Source organism: Eptatretus burgeri, chromosome 5, assembly GCF_056783735.1.
Source record: "Eptatretus burgeri isolate ZD-2024b chromosome 5, Ebu_testis_v1, whole genome shotgun sequence".
NCBI classification, from domain to species: Eukaryota; Metazoa; Chordata; class Myxini; order Myxiniformes; family Myxinidae; genus Eptatretus; species Eptatretus burgeri.
Genome location: NC_140965.1, coordinates 98,367,026 through 98,392,746, shown reverse-complemented (window position 1 = coordinate 98,392,746; position 25,721 = coordinate 98,367,026). Strand labels below are relative to the sequence as shown.

At 43.8% G+C, this 25,721-nt stretch overlaps 1 protein-coding gene and 1 long non-coding RNA gene across 9 annotated transcripts in view; one reads left to right on the top strand and one right to left on the bottom strand.

Annotated features, from left to right (window-relative positions):
* The window catches only part of LOC147027032 (uncharacterized), a 215,886-nt gene that overhangs the window by 29,011 nt on the left and 161,154 nt on the right, over nt 1–25,721 (bottom strand). The window lies entirely within an intron of this gene.
* Nucleotides 1–25,721, top strand: part of DYNC2H1 (dynein cytoplasmic 2 heavy chain 1) — a 326,677-nt gene that overhangs the window by 171,367 nt on the left and 129,589 nt on the right. For all 8 annotated transcript variants that reach the window (XR_015058641.1, XM_085883078.1, XM_085883083.1 and 5 more), the window contains exons 56-60: nt 3,438–3,604; nt 9,629–9,766; nt 14,305–14,418; nt 14,704–14,864; nt 15,290–15,413. Coding sequence is in view for 7 of the 8 variants with exons in the window: in XM_085883078.1 (XP_085739204.1) it covers nt 3,438–3,604; nt 9,629–9,766; nt 14,305–14,418; nt 14,704–14,864; nt 15,290–15,413 (704 nt within the window). In the remaining variant the exon portion in view is untranslated. The remainder of the gene's footprint in view (nt 1–3,437; nt 3,605–9,628; nt 9,767–14,304; nt 14,419–14,703; nt 14,865–15,289; nt 15,414–25,721) is intronic.

The following is a 25,721-nucleotide window of genomic DNA, read 5'->3' as shown; positions in this document are numbered from 1 at the left end:
ATCCCACGCGGGGGCTGATTGGCTCGATCGCGGTGAGACCGAAAGGTCCACCCGTGACTGGTTCCCGGCGTTAGTCCGAGAGGGTCACGACTGGATTGTCCGTCTGGTGGGCGACGTGCCGCGATTCGAGTTACGTGGCCGTCAGCACGCCGGCGGGCGCGAATCCGTAACAATATATATATATATATATATATATATATATATATATATATATATATATATATATATATATATATATATTTTATCTATATTTTTTTAATCCAAAAGTGGGTCACACCATGATTAATTGTCAGGTCAGGTCAGGCTAGATTAGATCTTAGACTTACTTCAGGTGCCTTGTAAACCAGTATTGACCTTTTTCATGGTCGGGTTGTCGGTGACTAAACCATCTCTTGCAGTAGGTTTCCTGGTGAGGATGGTGTATGGATATGGACACCCAGCAGGTTTAAAAACAAAACCTGTCAAAGGGTTGAGGAGCTCCTTGTGAGCCAATGGCCATGCATACCTGGTGCTCAACTATAGCTGCGGACATCCTACTGCAATTGGGTTACTTTTTTTTCAGAGGTTGATTGCAGGATTTGCACTCTGGCCACCGTAAAACCCTTCATTCGGCAAAACACAAAGAAGATTGAAACCCCACTCTGTGGGAGTACCTCCTGTGCAGGTGCCCTTCTCAGGGCAGCTCACTGGATTACAGGATTGGGGAGCAGGAGACAAGAGGTGCGGGGGAGGGAAGGAAGGAAACAGTGGGGAACAGAGACATGAGGAGATCTGTGGAAGGGAGAGGGATGGGGCGGGGTACACAGAGTAAACAAGATGGACATAACAGGGACTTTCAGGAAAGAAAGCAGAGAATTTGAAGGAAGTGGGTTTGGGGTGGATTAGTGGGTAGAGAAAGATCGTGGTTTTGGATGGAGGAAAATAAGAGATGGTGGTGAACAGCTGTTTTGAAGACCTGGAGGGAAGAGTAGGATTGAAGAGAAAAGTGTGGGTATTTGTTCCAAAATCAGAAAAAAAGAGGAATGAAAGCGTGAAGGTGAGCAGTGATTCTTGATTTTGGTAGTTTTACCAGAAGGGGGTTGCTGGCAGACCTTGAGTGCTGTGCGGAAATATGGGGGGGGGCGGTCAGACATCTCTCAGACAGAGCAGGGGGGGGTGAGGCCAGAGTGGAGACGGTAGAAGAAAGAAAGACCACCGACTTTCCTGCGGTGAGAGAGTGAGAGATCCAAAGACTTATCCTCATCAAAGGAGATACTAATGATCCTAAAGGCCTTGGTTTCCACAGCGTGAAGCTGAGAAATGTGAGAGATAGGAGCACCAGCCCAGAGAGGGAGAGCAGTGCAGTACTCCATCAGGCTGTGGACGAAAGCTTTGTATGTGGCCAGGAGCTCAGGTGTGCCAAGGAAGAACTTTGCACAATGGAGGATGCCGAGTCGGCGACTGGCTTTGGAGGCCAGCTTGGAAATGTGGCTTTCACAGGAAAGATCATGGCATATAGTGAGGCCCAAAAGTTTGAATAAAAAGACTTCTTCTGGAGGATTATTGAGAAAGTGGATAGGGGGGGGAGAGATGGGGGAGGGGGTTGAAATTGGGTAAAGGTCCTGGGATCTGTGGCATCCATGCTCAACTTCCGAAGACAGGTGGAAATTCTGTACCCATGTTATTGCATGCAGTTCTATGCTCTGCCAAGAAGACAGGCATCATCCCAACTGACTGGAAGAGTGGCCTTGTTGCCCCTCTCTTGAAGCGAAGGGTGATCGCCAGGAATGCAACAACTTCAGAGGGGTGACGCTGCTCACAGTGCCAGGCAAGGTCTTTGCTCCGATAATTCTTGATAGGGATCGCCACCATCTGCTTGAGCACCAGCGCCCAGAGCAGTCAGGCTTTACACCATAGAGGTCAACAATTGACCGTATCCTCGCCCTTCGGGTTCTCACGGAATGCAGATGGGAGTTTCGGCAGGGGCTGCTTGCACCCTATATTGATCTCCACAAAGTGTTCAAGTCAGTGAATTGGGATGCCCTCTGAAGGATTCTTTGTCTTCTTGGGGTGTCAACAAAACTGATCAATCTGATGTCTGAACTCTACTTTGGTACTGAGAGTGCTGTGAGATGTGGTGATACCATCTCCGACCTATTTCCAGTTGTTACTGGAGTACTTTACGGGTGTATATTGTCTCCCACACTTTTCAGTGCTTGTATGGACTGGAGTCTGGGGAGGATGTCAGATCAAGCTGCGGTGCATCGTTTGGAAATGTCAAGATCTCTCACCTTGATTTCGTAGGTGATGCAGTCATCTTTGCGGAGACTGGATATCCTTTTGGGGGCCCTCGACGTGCTCAATGAGGAGTCGGAGTTACTGGGATTATGGGTTTCCTGGGTCAAAAGTAAGATCCAGGGTTTCAATGACATCTTGGATGCTGCTTTCTTGTCTGTACCCGTTTGTGGTGAGGATGTTGAAGTCACGGAGAGATTCACTGCTGGCTGTGAGCCAGAGGTCAATAGATGTCTGGGTCTGGCCTGAGGAGTCATGGATTCACTGTATCATGGGGTGAGGTGCTGTCGGTACCTTTTCAGGAGGACGAAAGTCCGAGTATTTCGGTTCTTGATGCTTCCAGTCTTGCTCTACGGTTGTGAGACTTGAACTCTGACCAGGGATCTGAGACAGACTCAATTCCTTTGGTACCAGGTCTCTTTAGAGACTCCTTGGCCATCACTGTTCAGACTTTGTGTCCAATGAGCGGTTGCTGAGAGAGACTCAAATGAGATTTGTTGCCTGCATCGTCCATGAACTTCAGCTGTGGCTGTATGGACGTGTGGCTCATTTTCCTGATGCCGATCCTTCTCACCAGACTCTCTCAGCGAGAGAGCCTTGTGAGTGGAAGAGGCCAATGCGCCGACAACGTGCATCGTGGTTGCGGCAGGTTGATCAGCATCTCAAGGAGATGTGGATCGGCTTGGCATCTGCTTTGGGGATGGCCAGACGGAGGCCCCTGGAGTACCAGCGGAAAGTGGATGCAGTGACGCGCTGCTCCGGCGCATTCTCCCACACCTGACCTGACCTCACTCCATGGCTTGTTGTTTGAAACAGGTCACTGAGAGAAATACCCCAGCGAGGCTCAACATTTGTATATGCTCTTTTTTGTTCCTTCATGGCTAAACTCCCTGTGGTTGTTGACTCTTGATCTTTCAACCACCATGTTTGATATAGTCACTATACTCTTTGACCTTTTCCCAAGTTGATGTAAACCCTCCCTCCACTCACATTTGACCATCAAGCTTGGATCCAGTTCTTTTGAAACTTGTATCAGAGTTGCGACACCAGCTTGTAGCCATGGCCTTGAGACATCTCTGATAATTGCCAAAAATTGGGTATTTTTATTCTTTTTAATTCTAACTTATTTTTCTATTTTTTTTTTATTTGTTGCTCATGTGAAGATGGCACCGATTTTCAGAAGACCTTCTTGCAGATCCACGAGTCATGCCAATTTGAGTCCAGTGGAAAACCTCCTCCACCACGACAGTTCCTTCAATTGCTGAGGACTTTCTGCAAGATTCTCACTGACAAAAGGAAACAGCTTTGTCAGCTCCAAGCTCGTCTCAAGGTAATGTATTGGATCTGTGCTTATCAAACACTTCTCATTGAGTTTCAGCTTTCGTGTGATGTGAGTAGAATTTATTTTTGGGAATGGATTATAAATTATGACTAATTAAACCAAGCGTAATGCCATTATGACATTCTTTCTTCTGTTTTGTTGGTTTATTTGTTTAACCATTACCGGTCACTTGCTCAACATTTTATTTCGTCACATTGTTGTAATAGCTATAGCAACGTTGAATTGGATTTTCAAAGAAAATACAGAATGTCTTTTACTCTCATTATGCAGATACTGTACTTTTTCATTCCGAAGGAAAATCTGTATCGCATTGTTGTTTAAATGCAATTTAATAACTTTTTGTATTTTGACAAATATTGATTTTTTTTTCTCACAAGAACTGACTTCAACACACTGTGATATTAACCTCTATATTTGCAGTAACCATGTTATTACAGTGATGTTAGTTTGAATACATTTATTCTCCTGGTGAAAAAGTTTTATATCGCAGTTTTAAAAATTAGAATTCAGAAATGTTTACACATTCGAGATGAAACCGACAGTTAGATTAGGTTAGGTATGGGAGCATGCGCTGGAGCAGCACGTCGCTCGGTCCACTTTACGTCGGTACTTCCGTCAAGTCTTTCTCCCATCCCCATCTCCTTGAGACGCCGATAAACCTGCTGCAACCACGAGGCACGTGGTTGGCCTGTTGGCCTCCTCCACTCACAAGGCTACCTCGCTAAGAGAATCTGGTGAGTAGGATCGGCGTCAAGAAATTGAGCCACATGTCCATATAGTCGCAGCTGACACTTACAGACTAAACAGGTGACAAATCTCATTTGAGTCTCTCTCAACAACCGCTCGTTGGACACAAAGTCTGACCAGCGATAGCCAAGGATTCTCTGAAGAGACCTAGTACTGAAGGAGTTAAGTCTGTCTCAGATCCAGGGTCAGGGTCCAAGTCTCACATCTGTAGAGCAAGACTGGAAGCACCAAGGACTTAAAGACTCAGACTTTCGTCGTCTGCATAGGTAGCGACAGTGCCATGCTCCATGATCCAGTGAATCCATGACTCCCCAGGCCCAACCCAGACATCTATTGATTCTCCCCCGACCCTAACATCCTCACAACAAACAAGTACAGACAAGATAGCAGCATCCAAGATATCATTGAAAGCCTGGATTGTAGTCTTGACCGAGGAAACCTGTAATCGCTGTGGCTCTGACTCCTCATTCAGTGCGTGGAGGGCCCCATAAGGATATTCAGTGTTTCCACAAAGATGACTGAATCATCTGCAACTATGCACCGCAGCTTAATCTCTCCGACATCCTCCCTAGAATCCAGTCCATACAAGTGCTAAAAAGTGTGGGGGCCAGTACACACCCCTGATGAACTCCAGTAAATACTGTAAATAAGTTAGAGATGGAACCACCACCCCTCACAGCGCTCTCAGGGTATCGTACAAAAATCAGATTGATCGGTTTCGGTGGCACCCAAAGAAGACCAAGAATCCTCCAGAGGGCATCCCGATTCACTGAATCAATCATTGTAGAGATCAACATATGCTGTAAGCAGCCCCTGCCAAAACTCTCATCTGTGTTCGGTGAGGACCTGAAGAGCAAGGATATGGTCATTTGTTGATCTCTTTGGTGTAAAGCCTGACTGCTCTGGGCGCTAATGCTCAAGCAGATGGTGGCAAGCTCTATCAAGGATTATCCGAGCAAAGACCTTGCCCGGCACTGAGAGCAGCATCACCCCTATTGCTGCGGAAGCTGTTGGAATCCTGGCGATCACCCTTTCCTTTCCATAAAAGGATAACAAGGCCCCTCTTCCAGTTAGTTGGATGATGCCTCTGTTGCAGGCAGAGCATGAACTGCATACAGTGACACGAGTACAGCATTTCCACCGGCCTTCAGAAGTTCAGCCTGGTTTTCACAAAAGAAGGTGGTTCCCAGTTGATTGGTGGGTCAGCAAGAGGGATATTAATACTCTAGAGCTCCAACTCAAGAGCTGGTGGGTCAGCCTGGTACAGCCACTCAAAGTAACCGGCCCAGCGGGCCTTCACTTCAGACTCTTCTGTCAAGAGCCCACCACCCTCTGCTCTAACTGCACTCCACCGAGGAACAGGCTTGGAGGAACGCAATATATGAATTTCTCTGTAAGCAGGGCGAGAATCACCTGCCCACAGGTGATGCTCTCTCTACCCTTTCAGAGATTCCTCGCACATAGGCTTCCACATCCGCACTCAGCGCACGTACAGTTTTATGCCTCAACTCTCTGAACAGCTCAGCTCTGCCATTAAGCCTTGCCCTGCAACTTTGGGCAATGGTATCCAGTGTCCCTTGGGAGACAAAGTTCCTCTTCACCTAACCCTGGGTTCCAAGTCATTCACCGGCAACATCAAGGAAGGTCATCGTGAAGGCACTCCACAACTCTTCAGGATTCCCCAGAACACCCAGATCTACCAAATCCCCTCTCAGCCTGTTCACAAATTCCTCAGGTACCCTCTCATCCTTGAGCTTGCCAACATCCAGCCTTGGCTGGGATGGTTCCAAATCTCCTGGATTTGAGCTGCAACTTCAGAGTTGCAACAACAATCCTGTGGTTATTATTGAGGAACTGAGCACTCTGGTAGATGCTGCATTTCTAAATCATCCTCCAGCAACCATCAATGAGCACGTGGTCAATCTCCTTTGCCAAATCAACAGCAATGGAATACCAAGTCCAGCGATGAGCCTGTGTGCACTGAAACCATGAACCAGCCACCATAAGTCCACGACCTCTTACAAAGAGAAGGAACTTGGTGCTATTCTGATTAAAAGTTCCAGACCCATGGGGACCAACACATGTCTCATAACCATCTCTATCAGTGTCAGTCGAGGCATTGAAATCCCCCAAGACAACAAGAGTATCTTGCCTGGGGCACCGATCAACCACAGACTCAAGCATGGCATGGAATGCCTCCTTCATATTGAGATCACTCGCCTCAGTTGGAGCATATCCAGAGACCAGGGAAACGACACCCAATGAGTGATGAAACCTCAGTCTCATAATGCGCTTGTTAACCGGTGTGACCTCAATTATCATGGGAGTCAGCTTGATTGACACAGCTGCAGCAACTCCTTGGGTATGGTAACCATCAGAGTGACCATACCAGTAGTAGGTGTAACCACCCACCATGATCTCACTACTATCTGGTCTTCGAACCTCAGCAAGTGCTGCAATAATGATGTTCAAATGCTGGAGCTCATATGATAGCAGAGACAGGTGATCATCCTCTCTTAGGCCTTGGGCTACGGCAATCTATCGTGCCTAGAAAAACATGTTCCTGGCAACCCTCTAGGAAGTAGGGAAACTATACATTTTCTGAAAGCTCTGTCTGAAACAAAAATTCTGAAATTTCTGAAAACAAAAAGAGAAAAGAAGAGAAGAAAAAATTACTTCCTGGTTCGGAGCACACCAGCTCACTCTGATGTTACCGAAATTTATGCACCGTCTAATATGAAAATGATCCTAACTTGGGGCATTGTGTTTATCTATAAATGCACATAAGAAATCGAGAAATTATTAGAATACACGGTCATCACTCTCCGGAAGCCCGTACGTTGTAACCTGTAATGGCGAACGCGGTTGAGCTTCCCTTCCCCATCGGCCACGTCCACGCAACAACGTGTTTTGTCATTGGTTTGGTCAATAAATGGCTATAACTTGGGAGGCACTTGTCCGATTAATATCAAACCTTGAAAAGGCACATCCTCAGGTCCCCAGCAATATATCTGGCAAGTTTCAATTAGATCGGACCAGTGGTTGTCGAGAAACAGCGGTCACACACACACAGACACACACACACACACACACACACACACACAGATTGCTGGAATTATAGATAGATACTATGTGAATGCACCCGGCGCTGCCCGGGTTCTTTTTGAATGAATTTAATCTTCTATACATATGTCTGACGCGAGCACAGTATCAGTTCACTATTGGGCCATGGCAGTCATAGGCTAAGGGGGTTGGTGAGGGGGAAACACACCCCCTTCCCCCCCCTACCGAGGGGCCTTGCCACATCGCCTCTAACCTTCCCGGGGCCCATCCCGACATTTTTTGTTTCAGTGGTTAGCTCCTATCTTTCACCTTTCAGGAGATTATCGTGTGCAGACAAACAAACAAACAGACAAACAAAAACTTAAAATCATATGTTAGATATATTGTATATGGCGTTGGCCCCATGTCAATCGACTGAACTTGAAAAATTAACGTTACAAAATCAGGTGATGACGTCATAATTCGGAAACCGGAAGTCGGAAGTACAATTCTTTTACATATGACAGTCTCGGGTACATGTTCTGTCAGCATGTGACGTTTGGTGAGGATCAGTCCAGTACTTTTCGCGTGCATAGGTCACAGAGAAACACACAGACACAATTTCAACTATATATATATATATATATATATATATATATATATATATATATATATATATATATATATATATATATATATATATAGCTAGTCAGGGTAGTTCATTTACTACATATGCACTCGAGGAGTGGTTATGGATGGGTATGAGCAAAATCGAGAAAATTAATGGAGTAAATGGAGAGAGCTGGTTTTTGGAGAATGTGAAAAGCAAAACATGTTTGTGAGGTGATTGGAAGGAGGAGGAATGGAAGGGATTTGACAAGTTTTGAATATCTGTTGAGTGAAGTTGGAGAGTCAAATGCTGCCATATTTGCTCACTAGTTACAATGTAATAGCCCATCTTGTTTTTACTGCACAAGTTATTTTGTCGCTAGTGTTTACTTGGATATGAGTATATATGAAAAAAGAATAGCAATGTCTCTATGCCTGCCCCACAGTTTTCCCTCACCCCTTACCCTGGCCTCCCCAGTGAATTTTAGTCGATAAACTTATACTGTACATTGAAAAAATGTGGTGTTGCTATACAGCACCGGCATAATGGGCCAAATGGCTTCCTCCTGTATCAACATTTCTTGCATATAACCCAGTGAAATTTTCAGAGCTGGTCAGCTGGAACATTTCACTGAATTGCCATCTTTGTTTCTCCATTTTTATTTTTCCTTTTTCAAAAACTTCTTTTTATTTCTCCTTCATGACATTTATCAATTATTTGCGTCAAAAGTGTCATCACAAGGCTAACTGAAAATGCAGCAATGTTTTTATTTCTGTTTTTAAAATTCATCTCGGTGTGTATTTTATCAACCAGCCAACTTTACCCTCAATGCAGAAAATGACATGATGGTTTTGTTACCTCTGCCACCAAAGGTGAGCGGAGGTTGTGTTTTCACCCTGTCTGTCCGTTTGTTTGTCTGTGAACAGGATATCTCAAAAAGTTGTGGACGGATTTGGACAAAAGTTGGTGGACAGGTTAGGTGTGTGAGAAGAAAGAATTATTTCAATTTTAGTGAAGATCCAGATCCGAGAATCTTTTAAGTGATTCTTTACCATTGAGAGATAGGGCTAAAACTGAAAAAGAGACGGATTCAGATGAAACTTGGTGGATGAGTTGCTTAGATGACAAGAATAAGCTGACTCGATTTTGGAGGTCCGCAGATCCAGATCCGGCCTAACAGTGGGATACAAAACATAAACTGTTCAGAATTGTGGAGGTCTGCGCTCGACCGAGTGCTGGTCTAGATTTGCTACACCAAAACAAAAATTAAAGTACACTTGTTTTATCTTTTAACCATTACTTTCCAAGTTTATTTGCACTCCCTCTTGGTTTGCACCCTAACTTTAAATTTCAAGAATAATTTAAATATTTCGGTGCCAATGCTTGGAGATATTTATTGTTCATAAAAAAAATCTTTCTTCTGCATCACCGCAAGGCTCATGGAGTAGCTTGTGCATACACCACATGTAGGACTTTCGGCAATGGATGAATAAATATAGTATCGTACTATATATGGCATATGAACTGTGATCCCAGCAATCACGACCTGTGTTCACAAAAAAGCACTAAACAGGCCAACCTTTAATGGGACTTTCCTGACACGTCATATGCAGGCGGGTCTGCAAAAGCTGATGGAGGCACGGAGGCTTGTTGACGCACTGAAGAGCCGTGCAGCTGATCAGAGCGAGTTGCTCGCAAAGAAACAAGGAGAGGCTGACTCAGCCCTTCAAGGAATTACAATGGCTATGCAGGTATGTGATGCTGCACCACATTAAGCTGTTTATTTTCTTTTCTTATAATAGACCTTATTCAGAAGAGCAGGCCTTGCATGCCCACATCATGGCTTGATTTGTGTATGGATTAAATGGAAAGTTCACCATCCTGCTTTATTTAGTCTTTTTCATTTTCAAGCACATTCTTTGGTAAGGGTGATTACCGTATTAAATTTCACACCATGCAGAACGGTCTGGATGACCACACAAAGGGGATGCTGATGGGAGCCAGTGCCACTCGAGATGTTCCACTATCTTTCACACAACGCGAGTCTTTCACAGGCCATGAGATCATACCATATTCACAAAAACAATTATACGCTTTGTGATGCATCAATCATGCCTCTGGTTTGGGCTAAGAACTGGACATACCTTGGTCATTCACTTGGTACAAAATACTGCTTTCCTGTTTTGTAAACACATGGCAGTATTTGTATATATGGCAGGAACCTCATCGGTCATGGGTTATGAGTGCCAGCCATACAGAACAAATAGCAATCTGAGGAATATGCTCATTCACTTCAGCCTCTCATCCCATTTCAAGACCACGTGACATCCAAGGTATATCTTGGAATCATGTTGGATCAGAGTTCATGCAGGCAGGCAGGATGGCCTAGACACCTAGAGGTATGTATACTTGCCTCTGAGCTGTCTAGCCTGGGTTAGAATCCTGACTCAGCTATAAACTGTCATTCTGGTGTTTCAGAGGCAGGGTGATTTATCAACGTGTGTGCTGTCCCTTGGATTGATGTTAAACTTGGCGTCTCATCTGCCAGCATTAGTTTGTGGATGTTAAAGATCCCACGTTGTCCTTCGAGAAAAGTAGGCGAGCTATTGCTGGCACCCTGATCAAATTACAATTTCCTGTCCTAACCTACAGAGGGCATTGCATCAGCGGCACAGCTGCGCCCTCAGCCTGCAGCCTTGTTACTGTATACAAAAGAAGATGTCATGCTTTCATGCCATTTATTTATCCAGTGTTCCCACCTTTATCCATCAAGCTCAATTGATGCAGGATAGGTTTGAAAAATATTAAATGAGCTTCACACATTTACCCTGATGATCACAATCTCCAGATAGTAAACTGGTTGCACATTGTTGTCATGTGATTGGTATTTGTCCAAACTCATCCTCTTTGAAGAATTCAGGAGGGTACCAACAATAACCATCATCAATAACATGTCATGGTGGTGCTGATTTATAATCTATGACTGGTGACTTCTGCTTTTTCTTATCTTAAACACTTCAAACTCAATTATCCAAATAATCATTCGAGAATTTTGAGTTTGAACACTGAAAATAAAGTTTTATCCCACATTTAATTACTAAGAGGACAAATTGGAATATGTAGTTTGTGGATTATAGTCAGCTACATTTACTTCAAAACCTTTGGGAAACCACAATGAGCCATTGGCTCCTCGGTATCCTGTAACAATGGTGGATTGATACCTTGTTCGCATCACGAAGCATTACATTCCCAGAACACCTTCAGCACTGCCTTCTCTGCCTAAATCCCACATCCTGCAATGAAACCTTACCATCAAACAAGTGAGAAAAGTTTTCCCCCAGAGCAAATTAGCAATTGTATTGTGTTTTAACCAAGCGTTAATACCCAAAATGTTAGCTTCTCCTTGTTTCCCACGGCGGTTAGCAAAACTCAATCAACGTACTGTTGGTTCCATCCATTGTTCCAACTGTCCGCTAATCTCAATCGACACAAGACTTCACGAGCAAGACTAGTTCTTCATTCTAATTAAAGTCTTAGTTTGAATATAGTTTTAACAAACTGTGCTTGCAATGTGGTATTTCATTACCTCTACCACCTTGGTTATGTTTTCACCACTGTCTGTCTTTTTGTCTGTGTGCAACATATCTCAAAAGGTTATGGATGGAGTCAGACAAAACTTGGTGGACAGGTTGCCTGTGTGACAAGGACGAACTCATTCGATTTTGGTGAAGATTCGGATCCAGATCTGACGACTATAATGTTTTTTCAGTGATTCTTCACCATTGAGAGGTGGAGCCAAATACTATACAGAGCACAATATCAAAAAGTTATGTATGGATTCAGAAGAAGCTTAGTGGATGGATTGAGTAGGTGATAAGAACAAGGCGATTAGATTTTGATTGAGGTTTGAATCCAGATCCGGCTTCGCAGTGTGATACAAAACGTAAAAACTGTTCAGACTGGCGGAGATGAGCGCTCTTCCAAGTGCTATTCCAGTTTGTTCATTTTTTATAAATATTCACCACTCTTTGCCCTCTTCTACATTGAACTGTCATTCAAAATATATTTCCAATAAATGTTAACAAAGGTTAAATTAGATATTCCAGAAATGGAGATTCTGGAACTTTCGTTTGGGCTTGAAGAATCAAATTCTTGGCCTTCCGAATCTTGGGTTAAGTGCCCAGTTGTAGACATTTTTTTTTCATTTCATTCAAGTTCAGTTCTCTGACTCGGGTATTACAGACCTGGCACGTATGAAGGAAACAAACGGTGATAAACAGCAAAGCAACATGCCATTGCCATATCGTTTTTTGGGGGCCGTTCTTTCACAGAATGAAATGTAACTCTCGTGATGGTGCTTTGAAGCGCACACGCAAAGCCTTTCCATTCCACTCTCCAAAACTATGTACATTTGTGCTTTCCTTCATGTTTATGCCTTGTGCCTTGCTTTACCACATCATACCATGCAGTTTCCCTACTGTACCTTAGCATCTGACAAAGAACAACATTGGATCATAACATCAATCACCAACATCTGTCTAAATTATGTACAGTGAATTATTCCAGGGGATTCTGAGCTTGCTCTGTAATCGCACTGGCTGCACACAGTTCGTATTATCCCATTCTCTTGTTGGCAGTGTGATAATTAACCGACTTGCTCTGCTGGTTTGAGGGTGGCCAATTGTTTAATTCTCCACTTCCGATCCAGAGGAACAATGATCTCAGTAGTAGCACATGACCATGCATGGAATTAATTCTTCAAGGAAGAGTTTATTCTGATATGCGGAAGTGTTCCTTGCTGCTCTGAGAACAATGCTGATTTTATGGATTGTTTGTTATTTTTTTCTTTTCCCATTTGCGTACCAGTGCTAATTGGTGATTCCATATAAACTCATCACTATAATTGCTGTGCGTTGTGCTGAATTCATTGCATGTACATATTCATTGTACTGTGACTGAATGTTTTGCACTTCTTCACAATAGTTATTTGGCTATTATTATCTTGTCTACGACGAAGTCTCGAAGATATATTAAAGCCATAACGATGTCCATTCAGTCAGTCAGTCCTTCCTTCCTTCCAGCAATCGGTCCATCAACATTTTTTTTTTTGTATTTTTGCCTACTCCTCCAAGGTGGCTCAATGGAATGTTTTGAAACTCGGCATGATGATTCATGATGTTGATGCACAAAAACTAATGGAGCCCTTTCTAAAATTTCCATCCAGGTCATGAGATAATTTGCTAATTAACACAAAATGTAATCTATGTTTGTACGTCAATCACATATCACGAGATTCTGTCCGATGTTTCCTTGTTATTTCATTTTAACCTCATGATCCTCTTAATTTAACCTCTTAATTTAATTTGATTTGAATCATTTAATCGAATAGCTTGATTAAATTTGATCTTAATAATTTTTTAATTCATTCTCTTAATTAAATTTTAATGTCATAATGTCATTAATGCCCTCTTTCTTTGAAGAACAAGAAGGAATGGGGGACGTTAGTACTGAGAGTTGGGGTGGAGTTGGAGGGGCAGGGTCTCGAACAAAACCATCTGTGAGATTACTAGACTTGGCCCGATCATTCTCGATATTGCAAGGAGATATCCACCGCTTAAGTGAACATGTACCAGCCCCTACCTCCCTGGAATTTGCCACAAATCTTCACCAAGGTCACCGACCTGATCAAACCTGGCACAGTCCCTGAGGATGCCTAAGACTCTCTTGGTTACGCCAATGCGCTAATGAGTTTGACTTTAGCCCACCTGAATGCTGCAGAAGGCAGAACACTGACAGCTACGGGGATTGCTACACCCCTTAGTTGGACATTCGGATTAATAGTGGTTGTAGTAGTAGTAAGGGTGGTGCAGAGAGCAGACAGTTTTTTTTTTCGTCCTTTGAAGACACTTTTAGTCCTTTTACTCTTTGTCATTTTGAGGCTCTTTCAACATTTTGGACTGTTTTGGTTTTTTTTTTTTACTCCTGAGGACCCTATATACTCTGAAGACCATTTGGAACCCTAAGACCCTTTAAGACCTCGAAGACTCTTGATACCCCATAAACCCTTGAGAACCTCAAGACCCTCTTTATCACCTAAGGCAGCCCGATTACGGCCACCGTCCATTGGGAGATGAGCATCTGTCCCACTTGGGACTATTCATTATTTATTTTTTTGTAATGTTGTGCATGATGAGATCTATGATGAAGTCTGTTTTATTATTACTACCATGAGTAGAAGCATATTAACGGCTTTTTAAAAGTTAACTACTGTGATCTTTATTTTGTGCAGAACGTGAGTGTGCAGAAAGATGAGATGGTTCAGTTGAAGCAGAGGATGGCTGAGGAAGCAGAACTCATTACTCGGAGGAAGCATGCAATCGAACAGGAACTCACAGACGTTCAGGTACACTCATGACTGAGCTTGCACACGTTTCTGTAATTTTTGCTTTCTCAATGGTAAATGTATGTAAATTAACACTGTAATATACATTTGATATTGGGCAGCGATTTCTAGAACTGGTATGCAATTTGCATAGCAGTTCTAAGAATCGCTTTTGCATGACATGAAAATGATCCTTTTGAAAGCAACATTGATTATTTATGAATGTGACATCTGTAATATCCTGAAACAAACCTTTGGAAAAGAACATTGAAAGTTTTAACTTCATTTTCTGGGTGTGTCTCTCAGCCACTTGTGGAGGCAGCTCGCCGTGCCGTCGGAAGTATCAAACCGGAATCCTTGTCTGAGATTCGCTCTCTGCGAATGCCACCAGATGTCATCAGAGACATTCTGGAGGGTGTTCTGCGTCTCATGGGCATTTTTGATACATCCTGGGTTAGCATGAAGAGGTGTGCTGCTTATCCAACATGTCTTTTTTTTTAAATGCCCAGCACAGTATAATTTTTGCTGGTTGGAAAATTCTGCTATCATTTGAAGGCCGGTTTGGTGTGTTTTGTATATAGCTGTTTGGTAATTATATAAATATATACACTTTTCCCTTTCCCTTTCTTACCAACCTCCTTTGTTTTCTCACTCCCCTCCTTAACAAATCCCTTACCCTTCATTTCTCCATTATCCTGTTACGTTTCCCAATTGATTTTGACTCATTTTAGCCCCATCTTCTTTTCTTAGGCATGTTATTGACCGGGTGAGATTTTTCTCCAAAATGAATGTGCTTACTTTCAAAAGGACTTTATTACTCATGATTGTTATTAATTTTGATATTGGTTAGTGTTTTTACAATAAGTATATTGACTCTTGTGGTGCTTTGCAGCTTCCTAGCAAAGCGTGGAGTCCGTGAAGACATCACAACATTCGATGCTCGTTGCATTCCACCAGGGATCCGAGCCAGTGTCGAAGAGTTGCTGAAGACTAATCGCTACTCATTTGATCCGAAGGTTTGTGGTGAAAACCTTTAATTATTTTCATTAGATCAAAATGCTATCACTCATTCACATGCTTTCCTGTTTCTCACAAGATCTTCCATCTCTATTTATGTTTTGTTTTTGTGTCTCCACTTTGTCTAAGACTCATCATGGAGCTTGTACCGTGCATTAACTGCATGTAGAACAAAGACACTAGGACACATCAGTGTATTTTCGCATGAGTTACAGTGGACACGAAAATATGGAATGTGGGATTTGAACCTGGGTTCCTTACTTCTTGAGCCACAGGTTCATATGGGAATGATAAACAGGCAAACAAAATTGGGAACACAAAACAGGACAATGCTTTTAAACCTACAAGCTAAGCACACTTAACTTTGCTTTCTCCAGCACTTACATAATGTGGTGAAGTACTAAGGCTAGTGCCCCAAGGTTGTGTTCTGGGCCCAGTCCTATTCATAATCTTCATCAATGATATATGACTCTGGAAATCCTCTTTGTCTATTTGCTGATGACTCCATCGTCTGCTGTAACATCCCCCATCCCTCAAATAGACAGGCTGCAGCCTCTTCCCTCTCTTCAGACCTTGACAAAATACAAACTGATCAAACACTTGGAATATGTCTTTCAATCCTGAGAAAACTCATTCCCTCACCCTGTCTCTCTCCAAAAGGAGCATCTGGCAAACCCTTCTATCTACATTCTTAACAATCCTCTTGAGGAAGTTCAGTCATTCAAACTCCTGGGTCTCACGATCAGCCGTGATCTTTCTTGGGCAAACCACATTTCAAAATTGGCCTCCAAAGACAGCCACCAACTGGGCATCCTCCATCTTACAAAGTCTTTCCTTGGCACACCTGAACTCCTTTCTACCAACAATGCTTTCATCCTCAGCTTGATGGAGTACTGCTCTCCTCTCTGGGCTGGTGCCACTGTCTCACACCTTGCTCAACTTGATGCTATGGAAACCATGGTCTTAAAGATTACTGGAATTTCCTGGGATGAAGCTGAGTCTATGGACCTATAATTTCCCATCGCAGACAGGTTGGTGGTCTGTCTGCCTTTGACCCCCTCCTTTCTGGTCTAACACCCTCTGGTATTTCCGTGCTTTGTCCCCCCTCCCCCAGGTTTCTGCACAGTTCATGCCATCCACCATCACATCAACCCCCTTCTGGTGAAACTACTTCAATCCAAAATCGCTGGTCACCTCCACTCATTCATTTCTCCTTTTTCTCACCTGTGGAACCAACTTTGCATGTTCTCTTCAACCTCACATTCTTCCTTCCATGTCTCCAAGACAGCAATTCACCACCATCTCAGATCGTTCCCAATTCAAAACCATGATCTTTCTACTCCTGTTAACCACACTCCGCCCGCACCTCCCCCCCCCCCCTTTTCTCTCATTCCTGGCCCACCCAAGCCTCTTTCCAAATTCCCAGTTTTTCCTCCCTGAGAGTTTGTCTCTGTATCAATCTTGTCCACCAAGTGAGTGCATCCTCTCTTTTCTCCCCACATCCCTTATTTGTCCAAGTCTCCTATTTTGTCCCTGAACCCTGCTGTTTTTTATATTCAAGGTCTAAGGCTCGTAATGAAGCTGCCACTCGTGCGCACACACACACACACACACACATGGACATATTGCACAAACAAGACAAACACTCAACATAGCCACTGAGATTGGGGGAAATACAAGGAAATCAGACACAGGTGGAGGCCATTCAGCCCATCATGCGTGCGCCACATCAACACCACACGAATTTATTAACACAAGATCAAAATAAGAAAATGCAAAATGTATTTTTAACCTCCGCCATCTTCGAAGATGGATGGAGGTTACTGTTTTCACCCCTTTCTGTTTGTTTGTTTGTTTGTGAACAGTATTACGGAAAAACTCCTTGATGGATTTCGACGAAACTTGGTGGGGGGGGGGGTGGGTTAGGTATGGTCCAAGGATCATGCCATTAAATTTCGGACTTGATCCCCCCCCCCCCAAAAAAAATTTGTTAGAGAAAAAAAAATGTTTTTTTTGCATTTCTACATGTTTTAAGTGATTTCCAACCCCCCCCCAATTCTTTTTACCCCCCCAAAAAAGTAGATAATTTTTTTTGCATTTCTACATGTGTTAAGTGATTTCCAAACCGCCCTCCAGTTGTTTTTACCCACCCCGAAAAAATAGAGAATTTTTTTTTGCATTTCTACATGTTTTAAGTGATTTCCAACCCCCCCCCAAAAAAAATGTTACCTCCCCAAAAAAAATTGTTAGAGAATTTTTTTGCATTTCTACATGTTTTAAGTGATTTCCAACCCCCCCCCAAAAAAAAAAAAATTGAGAAAATTTTTTTTTTTGCATTTTTACATGTTTCAAGTGATTTCCAACCCCCCCCCAAAAAAATTGCTACCCCCCCCAAAAAGAATTTTTTTTTGCATTTCTACATGTTTTAAGTGATTTCCAACCCCCCCAAAAAAAAATTGTTAGAGAAAAAGAAAAAAATTTGCAACTTTTTTTTTCAACAAAATTTCGATTTTTTTTTTTTTTTTTTTTTTGCATTTTTACATGTTTTAAGTGATTTCCAACCCCCCCCCCCCCCCAAAAAAAAAAATGTTGGAGAAAAGAACTATAACTGCCAGCACTGTTGACATATTTAATGAATAAGATATAAGGTTCACTTGAGTGACCCAGCAGTATTGGCGGCGGAGGTTTTGCACTCTCCCGAGTGCTCCCCCTCTAGTTTTTAAATGTTTTTGTGGGTTTTTTTGGAAGTTTTTGAAATTTTTATTTTTTTATTATATATACATACATATATAGAGTTGTTTTTTTTCCTCAGGGGAGGTGGCATGTGCTAGGTGAAAAACACACAACGTCAACCACGCAACACCTCTTGACGAGACCCCCACCAACAGCACCCCGCACACATGCACACATGCACACATGCACACAATCAAACATCAATGCTCAAACCTTTAGTCCCAAACCCACAAATCCCTGCAACTACAGACCAATCAGCCTTCTCCCAATCAGCAAGGTTATGGAATCCATCATCACTTCAGACATTAAATCCTTCCTCTTCTCCAATGGCTTGATTTCCGATCATCAATATGGTTTCAGACCAGGTCACTCTACCCTGGATATGCTGTTTCTGCTCTCCCAACAATGGATGGAGGTCCTCAATGTCGGACATGAAATTTCAGAGCCATATTCCCAGACATATCACGTGCTTTTGACATGGTCTGGCACCCTGTCCTGCTCAACAAACTCTCTTCCTATGATATCCAAGGCCATCTCCACAAATGGCTCACAGACTTCCTCTCCTGTCGCTGTCAACGTCTGGCCCTAAATGGAGTTATTTCAGCCCCTCTTCCTGTCCAGGCTGGAGTTTCTCAAGGCAGTGTTCTGGGAACTTGTTCTTTTTCTGGTTTTCATCAATGATCTCTTTGACTCTCTGGAAAATTCTCTTTTTCTCCTTGCTGATGACTCCACCCTCTGCCGTACCATCTATCATCCCTCAGACTGGCAAGCAGCAGCTTCTTCGCTCACTGCAGATCTGGGTAAAATCACAAACCGGTCCAAAACGTGGAACATGCCTTTCAATCCGGATAAATCCCACATTCTCACTATGTTTCTCCGAAAGGACCGTTTAGAAAACCCCATCATCCACTTTCTCAACAATCCTCTGGAAGAAGTCCTTTCTTTCAAGCTTCTGGGTCTCACTATATTCCATGATCTTTGCTGGGAAAGCCACATTTCCAACCTGGCCTCCAAAGCCAGTCGCCGACTGGGAATCCTCCATCGTGCAAAGTCCTTCCTCGGCCCACCTGAGCTCCTGATCACATACAAAGCTTTCGTCCACAGCCTGATGAAGTACTGCTCTCCCCTCTGGGCTGGTGCTCCTGCCTCCCACCTTTCTCGGCTTTACACTGTGGAAACAAAGGAATTTCGGATCATTGGTATCTCCCGTGATGAGGCTGAGTCTTTGGGCCTCTCACTCTCTTACCACAGTCAGGTCGGTGGTCTTTCTGTCCTCCACTGTCTCCTCTCTGGTCTCGCCCTCCCTGCTCTGTCTACGATTTGACCCACCATATCTCCGCAGGACGCCCAAGGTTCGCTAACAAACCCCTTCTCGTAAAACTACCAAAATCACGAATCACTGCTCACCTTCACTCTTTCATTCCTTTTTTTCCCCCTGCCTTTGGAATAAACTCCCTCATTCTGTTTAATCCCATTCCTCCCTCCAGGCCTTCAAAACAGCTGTTCACCACCTATTGTCCCCCATCCAAAACCATGATCTTTTTTACCCCCGTTAATCCATCCGAAACCCACCTCCTTCAAATTTCCTGCTTTCCTTCCAGAAAGTCCCTGTAACGTCCATCTTGTATACCCTGTGTTCCCCGCCCCATCCCTCTCCTTTCCTTCTAATATCTCTGTTCCCCACTGTTTTGTCCTTCCCACTCCCGCTCCTCATGTCTCATGCCCCCCTTGCTGTGCATTGTGTGTTAGCTCTCATATGAGCCTCGACAAGGTATACAAAAAATAAAAATTACCCAAAAGTCCTGTCAACATTCCTATACCCCTATATCTCCATAACTTCCAGGTACCTATCGAATTCCAATTTAAACTTGGCTCCTGTTTCTGCTGCCACTACCTTTCCAGGGAGACCATTCTCTGCATTAACTACTCTCTGAGTAAAAGTCCCCTGCCTTGTTACCATCTTAACTCTCTTCTTCTTTACTCTCAGGCTATGGCCCTGGTCCTATCACTGTCTACTCTGCTGAATAATTCATCTGCACTTATTTTATCAATACCTTTCATTATCTTGAACATCTCCATCATATCTCCTCGTAACCACTTCCTTTGTCGTGTATAAAGCCCTGTCTCCTTCAGCCGCTCCTCATAGCTGAGTCTAGCTAGGCCAGGGCTCAATCTGGTAGCCCTGCGCTGAACCCTCTCTGTGGCATCTTTATCCTTTCTGAGTTGTGGTGACTAAAACTGCACATAATATTCTGGATGTGGCCCTCACTAAATTCCTGTACAATATGAACACCACCTCTTCTGATTTATAAATGATCCTCCTTCGAATACAACCAAAAACCCCATTTGCTTTACCTACAGCTGCCTGGCATTGTGCTGCCTGCTTACCACCCGTATCTATTTCCACCCCCAGATCCTTCTCCTGTGTGACACGCTCCAAAATTACCCTTTGCGTCCTGTAATCTCTATTTTCATTGTTCTTTCCCATCCCCAACACCTTACACTTGCTGAGGTTAAATTCCATCTGCCAATCTTTTGCCCAATCCAACAAGTATCAATAGTCTCATGTATCTGATCACCAGCCCCGCTGCAATCCACCTCACCTCCAAGCTTTGTGTAATCTGCAAATTTGGAAAGGTTACTCTTTTCCCCATTATCCTAATCGCTGATGTAAATAATGAATAGTAATGGTCCGAGTACTGATCCCTGAGGTTCCCCGCTACTTACATCCTCCCAGCAAGACATCCTCCCACTCACAGCCACTCTTTGCTTCCTACCACGAAGCCAGTTTGCAATCCATTTAGCTACCTGACCAGCTGCTTCACAAGCCCTCACTTTAGCTAACAACCTTCAATGTGGAACCTTATCAAATGCCTTCTTAAAGTCTTGATATACTCCCGAACAAGGAGATGGGGATGGGCCAGGCATCTGCCTGGGAGATGGCCAGACGGAGGCCCCTGGAGTACCGGTGGAAAGTGGACGCAGCGACACGTTGCTCTGGCGCATGCTCCCATACAGGGCCGAATTAAGACCTTTTAGTGGGGAAGATAACAGCAATTTTTTAGAGGAATCGTGCAAATGATGATACAAGCACCAAATTTGGCACATTTGTTCTCCAGGGGATTCTAATCAAATCTGCCTGATTGTCCATTTGAAAATCCAAAATTTTGAAAAATTTGAAAAAAAAAATAAACTTCAAAAAAGTCAAGATCATGAATCAATGTTGGATGCTGGCTGAGATTGGTGAATGTTTCAGAAACATCATTAAAGACGTTCCAAGTCTGCCATGCACTTTTCTTCCCTTTACCACGGAAGGCAGACACGACGTCACATCCAGTGAACGCATGGAAGTATGGGATCCCTCTCCCTTTCTCAGGCCCTATTGCAGAAACTACCTCATGGACTGGAATCCATCGCGCCTTGGCTCCTTGGCCAAAGGCAATCCACATGTTCTCAAGACCGAGTTCCTGTAAGGATGGCAGTACAGATATTGCTATGACTAGTACGTCCGTGTCATTAGCCTTAATGATAATGGACTTGCTTCCATCCGTCGTTGCATCCCTGGCATGTACAAATATTCGAGTGTCAGCTTCTTCATGACAACATGGAGACACATCATCCAGTGACTTCCTTGTGTTGCTAATGGCATCTTCTCCTTTTGTGACAATGACTGTGCTTGTCATCTGTGCTTCACAATCTTTTCCGCAAGGAAGTGAAACAGCTCGGTCTTGTTGCTGTCATCTCGATGAAAGCTTCTCCAGTTACTTGGGGTCTTACTGGTTCCTGTCACTCTTCTTCTGATTCCTTGCCCCCTTTTCGACCTTGCCTCAGACTTCAGACTTGACTTCTTGTACACATCAAACACTACGTCCACCCTCTCGTACCTGGCACCATCGGATTCCACCTTTGGGATGATGTCTTCTTTGACATAGTCATCAAATATCTTTGAAGTGCGTGGAGGGAGGGTATTGATAAGTGCTGCGCCATCAATGATGACTGCATCTCCCCTTGGTTCTCTGTCTGGGATGTTCACTTGTGCTTCAAGAATTTCAGGCAGCTGTGACTTCAAATTTTTTTGAAGTTTTTTTTTTTTTCAAATTTTTCAAAATTTGGATTTTCAGATGGCCAATCGGACAGATTTGATCAGAAAGCCCTGCAGAACAGAAATGCCAAATTTGATGCTTGTATCATAATTTGCACGATTTTTCTACTATCTACTACACTATTTAGAGGCCCTAACCACTGAAAAGATTATAGTACCCCCTTGTATATTAAATGCAAAATAAAAAAAATACTATTGGGTAAAATGAAATTTTATTTTTCGAAATGAAACAAAACTTAAGGTAAGGTTTATTTACAGTAAACGCTACAGCATCAGTATTACATTGCATAAAAAATGTGTAAAAAAATTATATTCTTGTCTGTATGTTTTTATCCCCCGCCGCATGGCGGAAGGGGGATATTGTTGTCGTCCGGCTGTCCGTCCGTCCGGGCGTCAACATTTATAGCTGTGAGTGCGATAACTCATAAACTGTTTGCCATATCGATTTGAAATTTGGGTCACACATGTACCACCTAAAAAGGAAGAACCCGATTGATTTTGGGCGTGGCCGGATCCAAGATGGCCGACTGTGGCGGCCATCTTGAAAAAAATGTTTTTTGTAATAAATGGAAAACCGCTTATCTGATTTCAATTATTTTTGGTTACTATACTACGTTCCTCACCCCTGGGGAACTTTTTCGAGATGATGACCAAATGGTGTCTTGTTTCCAATTCACCTCCCTCATTATCTGGAATATTTATGACCTTTTTCATTCAATGGCGGGGCATTCCCCATCTCTGAAGGATATATTTTTCATTTATTGGGGGCCCCCTTTTTGTGGGCCCTGGTTCAGCTGCAACATTTGCCCCATGCTCCATTGTAAATCTGGCACTGGAAAAGAACTGTGGGGCCCCTCTTCCCTTCAGGCCCTAAGCACGTGCTTATTTTGCTTCATGGTTAATCCAGGGCTGCTCCCATAACTGATCTGACCTATACTATGTCCACTGCCATTCCCTCATCCACCTAATTAGACACTGCTTCATTGAACTCCAAAAGATCTGTTAGACAGGAAAGTGCTGTCATCTCCCGGAATACTGTTGGTATCAACAACGTCTCAACATTGGCACTGTTTTTCTCACTGCACTCAGCGGAGCATTTCCTCAGGAAGAATTTCCTCCTCCCCGTGGATGCCGACTGATGGAGATTGGCCATGCTCTATCCTTTCAAATGCTGAGTGCCTCGCAAGGAAGTAGCAAGTCCCATTTTTAAAGTCTTTGGTATGACTCAGCCGGGGTCTTAACTGCCGATCTGCCAGAATCGGAATTGACTCGAACCATTACACTGCCGAGTCTGGTTGAAACCACATTTAAAAGTTGGTGGTGGTCCCTCCTTTCCACTCTTGCTTTTGTAACACTGCTTCCTTATCCATTCTGTGTTCCAGCTCTTCGACGAGCTTTTACTTTGTGTGTATATACACAATACACACACACACACACACATATACATATATATAATATATATATATATATACATATATACACAGTATAGATACAATGTGGCCTCACCAGTCACATTCAGTGGGGCATAAAGTGCCAGTTTATAAGCCTAAAGGGCTTCAAAAGTCACCAAGTGGATGGAACAGTGATATGTTGCCCCGATGAGCCCTGAAGAAGCGTGAAACCAGGTCGGTAGCTTCGCTTTTCATCTGCTTGGTGACAGCTTTTGACTTTGACATTCTTGCATTGCTTGAGGCCCTTCTGTGTTTGCAGTCATGATACTGTCATGATGAGGTCATCATCATGATATTGGTCCAAGTCAGGAGAATTTCATAATCACATAAACATATGTATATATCTATATGTATATAGCAAGGATCAGAGTCAAAGCAAGGATATGTATCAGAGTCAAATGGCTGGACATATATATATATATATATATATATATATATATATATATATATATATATATATATATATATATATATATATATATATATATATATATTGTTATGGTTGTGGAAATTCACAGAACACCATTCAGGTTTCCCAGAGATCAGTTATGTCAATAAGTTTGTGTTCAGATTAGATTTCCCCACCGATGTCAAAAGGGAATTATTTGTGTAACCGGGCTGTGATCTTTGAGTCAGCCGTTATTCTTTTGCTAACGTTATTTTGGAACAACCACATCTGAACAACCACAACCGCCTCTCAACAACCACGCCATCCACACCACAGCGCTAACCACAACCGCCTCTCAACCACCACGCCATCCCCACGACATCTCACCATCTTCTCAACAACATCTCCACAAACGCACAACATCACCTCACCTTCATCTCCTTTGCGCCACCATATTTTCGCCAGCCACGGCGAATCCCAACGAACAACATCTCTGCCACCACACACGGGGACTCCCTCGTTAGGGCGGGAGCCGATGATTCCTGCAACGTCCACGTGGTTGATGAATTCATCCACGTCTGCGCATGTCCAAGCTTCGCGAAGAGATCAGATCAGAATCACAAAATGGCGGAGTCAGCGGGGGGTGAGAGGTGAGAGGTGAGAGATCAAACGCTCCCACGGACCCCATATAAAGGCGTGCTGAACGCCAAGCAGGCAGTCTGTCGGGGAGCTGCAGAGAGTGGAAGTCTGGAGTCGAGCTGGCGTCGAGTCGGAGGAAGCCAGCAGTCCGCCAAGGTTCGAGTCCAGTGGAGGGCAGTCGGAGCTCGGAGTGCAGCCAGCCTGCCGTGCCGCGCAGAACCACGGGTCGGTGGAGAAAGCCGGAGATAGAGGTCGCCAGCCTGCGACAGAACGGTCCGAGCCAATGCTGAGGAATGGACGGGTTCTTAAAAGAGCATCAACTCTCGAAAGAACAAAGGCCCGTTCGTTCCTCTGAGGCGTCGTCAGCTAGGCCGAAGCACCAGGCCGCATGGCGGGGCCTGGGCCAAGCAAGTTGCGCAGCGCCAACTGCCGTGTCGACGAAACGTCGAGGGTCAACCAGCGAGTCACCAAGAAGGTGGCAGGTAACCAGCACGGCCTCTCGGAGCTCTTGCAGTCTCCACAGCTCCATGAACTATTAAAGGCCCACGAGGTCCAGTTCTGCCCTTTCCTTTCCTGGGGTTTTTCTTTGTATGAATGTTGTGGCACCTTGTCCGTGAAGTAATGAACTGGTAAGTGATTGTGAACATAATAATATAATGGTTGTAGTTCTTTGTCTTGCTCGTTCCTGCATTGCTTTATTGACTACATGATTGCATAGGTGTTTGATTGCATACGTGCATGACTGCTTACGTGTGTACAAATAAATGTCATTGTGTGAATGTTCACCTGTTCGTTGCGTCCTTTCCCTCAATTGAGCTGTCGTATTGCGTTCGGGATATTAGCTGGCTTTTAAATAGCCGATAAAGTAATCGGATCCGGCGGGGCTTGGCGATATACACCGCTCGGCAAATCGCAAACGGAGCGAGCTGCTTAAGCGGCTCGTATCCAAGCAGGTCCCGTTGAGATGTAAATCCCCGGCATTTCTGTCTGCGCG